Source organism: Sciurus carolinensis, chromosome 13 (assembly GCF_902686445.1).
Source record: "Sciurus carolinensis chromosome 13, mSciCar1.2, whole genome shotgun sequence".
Classification (NCBI taxonomy): Eukaryota; Metazoa; Chordata; class Mammalia; order Rodentia; family Sciuridae; genus Sciurus; species Sciurus carolinensis.
The window spans coordinates 25,385,784-25,394,394 of NC_062225.1; the positions used below are offsets into that span (position 1 = coordinate 25,385,784).

General features: G+C 41.6%; 1 protein-coding gene across 1 annotated transcript; it reads left to right on the plus strand.

Moving 5' to 3' along the window:
- The first annotated feature begins 1,628 nt into the window (after positions 1-1,628).
- On the plus strand, positions 1,629-8,611 carry LOC124963314 (uncharacterized protein C2orf78-like). The gene is made up of 3 exons (XM_047522978.1): positions 1,629-1,725; positions 5,118-5,879; positions 6,699-8,611. Exons 1-3 carry the CDS (start codon positions 1,629-1,631, stop codon positions 8,609-8,611), a joined length of 2,772 nt encoding a protein of 923 aa, XP_047378934.1.

The following is an 8,611-nucleotide window of genomic DNA, read 5'->3' on the forward strand; positions in this document are numbered from 1 at the left end:
GTCACAACAACTCTGCAGGCCCTAACCAGCATGGTGAGACTCTGTCTCAAAATAAAACCTACAAATAAAAAAGCGTTAGCGATGTGACTCAGTGGTAAATTATCCCCAGTTTAAATTCCCAGGAATCTCTCACAAAAAATGGAATTACCTGTTTTACTAACATATAATGAGATCAAAATGCGTTGCCTTGTTTCTGACAAAAGAAATTGAAAATCCATGTTACCCTCTTGTTTCTTTACACTCACTTTCCCTATATTCTACTAATGTTCTCTTCTAACTATTCTCCTGAACTTCCACCCAAGCATGGCTGACAAAGAATGTGAGAGGCCCAGGATTCTATAGTGGCTGTTTGCAAAGGGGAGGAAGATTCAGTAACTGCCACACTGGATTCACTTACAAAGAAGAGAGAAAGAATCCTCAGTGCCACTCACATATGAAAGAGCCCAAAGTCAGGATGTCTATGTGACCCAAGGAGCCATTCAAGGCAAATGATGGTGAAAGAAGTATAACCCAAGTCCAGAACAGGGACATTTTACAGTGAGTCTCTCTTCCACCTCTCCACTGTTTGAGTCTAATGTTCAGAGTGCATTTTTGAAAGAATCAAGTCACAGAAAAGAAGACCTGTGCTATTGGCAGTCAAAAGATAGTAATATTCATGAGTATAAGAATGCAAACTCAAGGCTTGTCCATGAAACAATGTCTACAATGAAGAGGAGTGGGAGGAGGAGAGCAGAAGAGAGTTACAAGTCCAACTTGGCCCACAAACCCCAGCCCAAGGAAAGTAGGATTGAAGAAAACCTAAAGAAAAACTTGGACCTCCTCATTCCCCACAGGGTGCACTCAAGGAACTTCACCCTACTCTTAGGTTATGAAAAAACTCTTTAGGGCTGAGGTTGTGGCTCAGTGGTAGAGTGATCACCTGGCACATGTGAGGCACTGGGTTTGATCCTCACACATAAAAATGAATGAATAAAATAAAGGTATTGTATGCACATTCAAAAAGAAAAGAGAGATTGGTTTTAGTCCTTTTGTTTCATCCTTGGAAGGAGCAATAACTTCAGATCAACTTCTATGGCTACAGAATAACTAGAATGCTCAAAACAGATGTCTCTTTCTTCCATGCCCAGGGATATTAACTGTATATGTACTATGTAATTACGTGCACACTATTACCTATGAATATGTGAAATATATAACATATAAATAATTTTGAATGAACATTAATAAGAAACACTGAGATGAACTCCCTAATATAAACACCTGGAAAGGTGGCCCTATCTTGTCCCTCTGGCAGGATTTCACCTCCCCAGAGCTCGGCCATTTAGGTTCAATTCTAAGTCTCCTGTCACTTTCTCTACCCAATCAACTCTCTTGTCAGTGTCTTCACCCAATCCCACCTTCTGGTTGGGAATCTGACCTCCCTATTGGCTACCTCATACCTTTAAACTGCCCTTTTGATGACATCATTCTCCCACCAAACCTACTGCCACCTGGTAGAATCTTAGGGTTTCCATGGAGTTGTAAACAAATTTGGATCATCGCAAGTGACCAGTGACCAGTAACCAGTCATCAGTGGCCAGTGGCCAGTGGCCAGTGGCCAGTGACCAGTGAACTCCATACTGGGAAACATGCATTCTCTAGCCTCAGTCACCCAAACATCCTCTGGGGTGGTCTCCTCATCCTTTGTATCTGCAATTGATGTTACCTCTTCTCTGACAATGTCAGGTAAGGAAAGAAACTTTTTAAAGTTTTTCATTAGACATTTTGCTGCCTCAATGTACTATTGGAGTCCAATTAGCTTAGAGTAATAGGGAAAAGAATGGAAGAAGAAATCTGGAGACCTAATTTGAGTTTTCACGTTGACATGTACTAGGTATGGGAGGGATGATCATTTACTCTCACAAAATCTTTTTCCTCATCTGAACCAGGAGGATAACACAGTGACTTTACACTGGTCCCTTTCTTTTCTAATATTGAGTCTTAAGGGGCATATTTATAGAGAAAGAAATTTGATTTGGGGAGTGCCTTCGTTTCAACAGAAAAAAAGAGTGAGATGGAGAAGAAAACTCACACTATGTACCGAGAGTATCATCTGGAACAGTGTCCCTCCACCAATATTTCCACTTCAGTATTTCATATTTAGTGATATTCAAAATGGGACATTCACATATTTTGGAATTTTCTGTTTGAACTATGTGAAGAGAACTAGGGAGAGGGAAGGGGGAGAAAAGGGCTGTAAGGAGGCAGATATTCCAGGGGAAGTAAGTTTGGGACTGTTGAAGCACAGGGCATCAGGAACTTGGTGGGGGAGAAAATATCAAAATAAGGGAAAAGAAAATGTGAGAATAAAAGAGATGAAGAGCATGGAGATGTTCTCAGTTTAAAAGTAGATGGTTGGAATGGAATGTACAGAAAAAAAAGTGATTTAAATCGATGCAGAGAACATAGAGTGAAATCTTCCCAGCACTTGGACATTTGAGGGTGGTCGAGAGAATGTTCTAATTAACTGACTAGCAAGGAAACTTAGGGTAGAATTAGGGTATCACTGGGGAAAGCAGTTTCTCAGAAAAGTCATATTTGGTTCTATGACCGAGACAGTTTGAACATAAACATTTTAAAAGTATGTTTTAGTAATGATTCTTCCTCTAAACATGCTAATGAAAGGGGAGAGAGACAGGCCTGGGGAAACAGCAGTTTTCCATGTCCTATTTTACTCTGTTTTTTAAACTACATGAATTTTTAAAACATGATGTGCCCTAACCTGCATCAGAAGGATGCATTCCTGTGGTGATAGGTAGTTTTCAAGCAGAAGCTGTTTTCCATCTTTACAATAATTTTTTTTCTTCATGAGAATATATACAAATACTCATTAACATGTTTTAACCCTAAGAACCAAAAGAAAGACCTATGTAAGAATAAAATTCAAGTTCCATATCTAATCCCATATTTATCTAAAATAACTTTTGATTATTCTACATTTCAAAAAATTGTTTTTGAGTGGGGGTAGCTCAGTGGTAGAGTGAATGCTTAGCATGTGGGAAGCCCTGAGTTTGATTTCCTGTTCTAGCAAACATCATAGAAATTTGTTTTACTTGTATGATTATATTCTGCTGGTGATGTTTTTTTCAGACTTTAGGGACAACATTTTCCTGTTAAAGATAATTATAAACTAGTTTGTGATGATAAATATAACTTTAATGATGACTTATAGTATTCTGCTTTTTTATAACAAATGTTTATCAGAAAATGTTTTATATTAATTGAAATATCTACATAGTAGGATTAATATCTTTCCATGCTGTGGGTAATATTTAGAAGAAGATGAACAATCAGAGATGAAATTACTTTACATTTCTTGTTTCATACTCTACTTTGTAGAAAATTTCCTTCCCTCCCTCCTTCCTTCCTTCCCTCCTTCTTTCCTAACTTCCTTCCATCCTTCCTTTTTCCTTCCCAGTGCTGGGGACTGAACACTGGGTCTCATACATGCTAGGCAAGCAAGCTATCACAAGCTATATCCCCAGCACATCTTGTTTTCTCTCTGAGACAGGATCTTGCTAAATTGCCCAGAATGACTTTGAATTTCTGGACTCCAGCAATTCCAATGCCTCAGCATCCAGAGTGCTGGGACCACAGGTCCAACCCCCCATGCCTAGACTCATAGTGCTATTTTGCTTCAGTTTGTGCATATGGCGGGGAAGAAGAGGGTTGGTTTATGTTTCATTTGTTTTGTAGTACCAGGGATTGAACCTAAGGGGACATAACCATTGAGCTACATCCTGAACCCTTTTTAAATTTTATTTTGATGATTCTCGCTAAATTGCCAAGGCTGTCCTCTAACTTGTGATCATCCTGTCCCTGCCTATTGAGAATCTGAGATTGCAGGTGTGTGCCACTGCAACTGGATTAAAAACATTTTCCTTGAAATATTTATCTACATACATTGTGGCTACCTAAACATTTACATTTACATCAATTAGTTGCTTATTACACAATTTTTGTTGATATAGTTTCTCTGTCTATAGGTACTGGTTAGAAATTCATTCAAAATCACCTTCAATTTTGCACAGTGTTTTGATTAACAGTATTCACTGAAATAAAGGACAAACATTCATTTTCATTATATTGTATGTATGATAATGAGACTTTATTGGTTAGTAAATTTACTATGCTTTGATACTTGCTAAATATCCAAGTTTTCATTTGTATCTAGGTATTCTTTGTAGTTCTGTGCTGTTTTTCACTTTTGCCTTTCTATCTTTCCAGAACTTACTACATCTTAGCCTATATAAATCTAATGTAATATGCCACTTTTTTCATGGATGAATTATGACTGTTTTTATTATTGTAAACGCCTTACTTGTGTAACCTGAAGCTCAAAAAGTTCAAATAAATTTTTCTAACAAGAAGCATTTCTTGAAAAACTTACTTTCAAGTGGTAATGTTTATAAAGGATGAAAAATCAGGCTCGAACATCAAAAAGAGTGGCCCTGTAAATTACCATCTGGATGGTACAAGTGAATTCCAGAAAATGGCATGCAACCTGCACAAACAAAATCAGATGCTGAAGAAAACAGTGGTGATATCAGTACTGTTTTCTCTGAATAGAGAAAAACAAAAATATGTTTCTCCTCATTTCTGGTGTTTGTCTACAGTACAGAGTCCTGGCAAGGGAGTAAGTTTCCACAACCTGGTGTTGATAATGAACAAGTCAATAATACTTTCCTGACCCTTGGTTTACTCACTTGCAAACTGATAATGTTAGACATTCTCTAACTTCTAAATGCCTCTGTTGAAAGGCATATTCATGGGCCAAAATTAGTGGAGGCTCAAGGGAAAGGTAGGTCAGGGAGAAGGAAGTGTGTAGGGAACAATGTGTGGTTCAGATCACTTGGGTCTTCGGTACCCAATTGGAGAGAAACAGCAGTTCATCAGAACAGTAACAAACTACTCCAAGACTTGCATCCATGCTAAATGGTTTGATTTGGGGAATCTCAATATTTATTGGTATTAGAGGCTTCCTGACTGCCACAACAATAGGATAATGCTGTTTCTCAAGTATCTTAAAAATCTGTGAGTCTCATCAATTTTTTTCATCACCCTTTTGCTTCCTACAGAAAATTTCCAGAATTCTTCTATATTTGGAACTACAAATTCTCTGCCTCTCTCTCTTCCTGTGGTGAGCAATGCAGCTTCCCTAACAGGAAGTACATGTAACTTCTCCAGAGTCTCTGCTTCTGCTGTCAGTTCGGCATGGCTATTGCCTTCAAACTCGGGCACCTCCTTCCAGCCACTCATGAGCAGTGCCTATCTTTACCAACATTCTAGCACAGCCATGTTGTCTGGGGTAACTAGCCAACAGCAGATCCCCATGGCACCTGCCTCCTATCCAAGTATTTTTGAGTGGGATAATATGGGAGGTACTGAAAAGAAGTCATCTGCACTGGGGGACTATACTCTGACTGTCACTGAACAGGACACAGCAGCTCCTTCCATGTCTATGACAGCCCAATATGATACACCTTCAGATGCCAATGTCATATTCCCTGAGTATCCATCACTGTCGGCCAGGCTTGTCCAGGTGGCACCATCTCAGATTCCAAATCAGGCACATACCCTGTCACTTCCCTACCAAGCAGAGAGCCAGGTCTACTACTATGATCAAAACACACTGGGACCTCTGCTCTCTGGAGATCTTGGCCCCTACCTGCAATCTTATGACTCTGTGTCATATGCAAGAAATAGGGTTGCTGCCCCTCAACCAGAAATGGTGATGGTGCTGAAGGAGGTTCCGTCTACAAATATCCTACCATTAGTCTCTACCCCTGGCACCCACTACTGTGTGTCTACTCAGGCTATTACAGAAAGAAATTTTCAAGGTGAGTACAAACAAGAGCATGGGGAAGGAATAAGATCAGAAATCAAAAAGATAGTCAAATAGGCAGCTGGGAACTGTCAGTCTAGAGATATATAGAACTTAAGTCCTGAGACTTTAACCCCTATTCTTATTCAGCAGTTTGCATTTTCAGACTCTGCAAGAAGAAGATGCAGGACCCTCTAATGTTCATTCACAATGCATTTAAAAGACCTTCATGAGCACACTGGAGGCGATTAATTTTCAGTGCCTTGGTAGACCAGTCCCCCTCCACCAACACATTATGAGTCTATTTCCCTAATTTGACTGGGTTTTCTAAGGAAGATACTTCAAAACTGACCATGGTTTGACAGTTTAATTTTCCTTCCTTAATTTCAGGATTTAAACATTCTATTCAGAGATCCTGTGCAAAGAAGGTTTCTCAAAACCTGTCCTTTAACAAATATGTTATGAGGAAGAGCTCCACCCTCTCCTCGTACATGGTGTTCAGTGTTCATATATTCTTGGGAGAGTGGAGAGAATTCAGAGGTTGCAAAATGAGAATGACAGGTTTCAGAAAACATTTTTTGTGGGTATCACACATAGGAGGTAAGTGTGCTACCAATCAGCCATGCTGCCATGATAATATTGCCAGTGCAAATCTAGGATATCTACTGATCACCTGTAACTGAGGGGGTCAGCACCCACTCCTAACAGAGACCTGTCCATGGTCCTTAGGAAGAACTACTAGAAAGGCCTTCTCCACAGTTGGTAGGTTCCCTGATTATTGTGTTTCTGTGTAGGGGGAGCATCCTACTTACCATCCTCCTTGATTCCTTTGCAGTGATGGAAACTACCCAAGGGATGGAGGCTTCTGTGGAATTGCAACCTCCAAGTCAAACATTTTGTCTGCCACAACCTCCAGAATTCCCCAACTCCTGCAGTAGCAGAAGTATGCAAAATCTCCAAATACTTGAGAGTAACCCACCAACTGAACCTGGGGATATTTCAGTAATAACTCCAGACCAGAGCTCTACTAATTTCGTGGCATTGCCTCCAACTCAAAGTCAGGAAGAAACAGACAGTTTGGATGAGGTTAAAGCCATGCTTTCAAACCCTCTGGATGCCTATCTGTTTGCAGTAGAAAACCAGGATCCTCCACTACTCCCTTTAGAAATCTCTGATAGCCACGAGCTCCTGGCCTCCATTGGTCCTCTGGACCAAGAGGAGATGTCTCATTCTGAACATATCAATCTGGGAAAGAGTAGCCTGAGTCTTGAGGACCAAGGCACACTTGAAAATGGGATTGAATGTAGCAGTGATTTTGCAGACCTCACTGCACTGGTGGGGGATATTCACCTTCCTGAAATTTTCAATTTCTTCAAAGACCTTGACCAACCTGGAAGTCCTCAAATCATAAAAGCCAATGACACCAGAGACATCATGGTGAATCAGGAGCAGGTAAACTCAAGTGACATAAAGGACCATGCTGATCAAGTTAGGAAGAACAAACATAAAGCCTCAGAGTCTCCTGATGGGACTCCTAAGGCCAAATTGCCGTCAAAGCCCCCAGAGTGCACATTAGAGGGAAAAGTTGCTTGCAGGGATGCAGACAGTCAAAGGGCTCTTGGGAACAGAGCCCAGCATTCTAACAGGAAAACACAAAAGGCTGCAACCAGCAGTAACAGCAAAGCTAAGGGTCATGGGCAGGAAAAGCCCAAAAGGAGCACAGAAAACAGGTTCAAGAAAGCAGAAGACAGTAAGCAGGCAGGCAACAAGGTCAAGACAGAAGAGAAGCCAATGGTTCCTAAGGCAAAGCGCAAGAGAAATCAACCTGAGCTGAGCCAGGAGACCTTTAAAAAGCCTCGGAGTTATCTAGGCATGCACATGCTGGAGTCCGTGCAGGTTTTTCATGCACTGGGGAAGAAGAATGATAAGAATCCTGGGCTCTCTTCCTCCCGGGCCCTGGGAAACTCAAGCAGTAACAAAGATCCCCGTCCTTGCCCAGCTAGGAAACCCTGGCTGCAGGTTAAAGGTCCTGAGAAAACTCAAGTGAGAGCCCAGAAACCAGATATCAGTGCTGACAAAGAGTGTCCATCTCCATCCCAGCATGAGCTTCCCCCTCCTGGGAAGGTTAAATTGGTGCCTTTGCCTTTTCTGTCCCCAGAGAAACCTCAACCTCGACCTGTATATCGCAGGCCACAGTCTCTGGCCTCACGTAGACCCACTGTGGCTTACCCTGCCCAGCCTGCTTCTACCAGCTCAGCTCAACCCAGGGCAGTCAACCAATCCCGACCAGCTCCTGCCAACACATCTTTCATGCGTCCTGCCAAGCCAGCTCAGCCGGCTGTATCCCACTCAATCCATTCAGGCTTCACCACGTCTACCCAGCCTAGTGTCCCTCAGTCTGCTGCCTCTAGGCCTGCAGCCTACACAACATCATCTTGCACTTCTGTCCAGCGGGGCCCTGTTTCCACCCTTGTGAACAAGCTCCAGTCCCAACTGCCCAAGCCTCAAAACCGATATCTGCTCCAAGACTTTGCCTTACAACCAATTCCATGGAGGAAACCCAATGTTCCTGAGCCAGTAATGTCAACTCCCATCACGGAAGAGCAGAGGCCAGAGCGGGAAGCCATGAAGAAGAAGGCTCAACAAGAGCGTGAGAATGCTGCCAAATATCCTTTGGGGAGAGTGCAGTTTTTCATTGAGAGAGAAAGAGAGATGGAAATTGCTAACTACTATGGCTATACGATATAA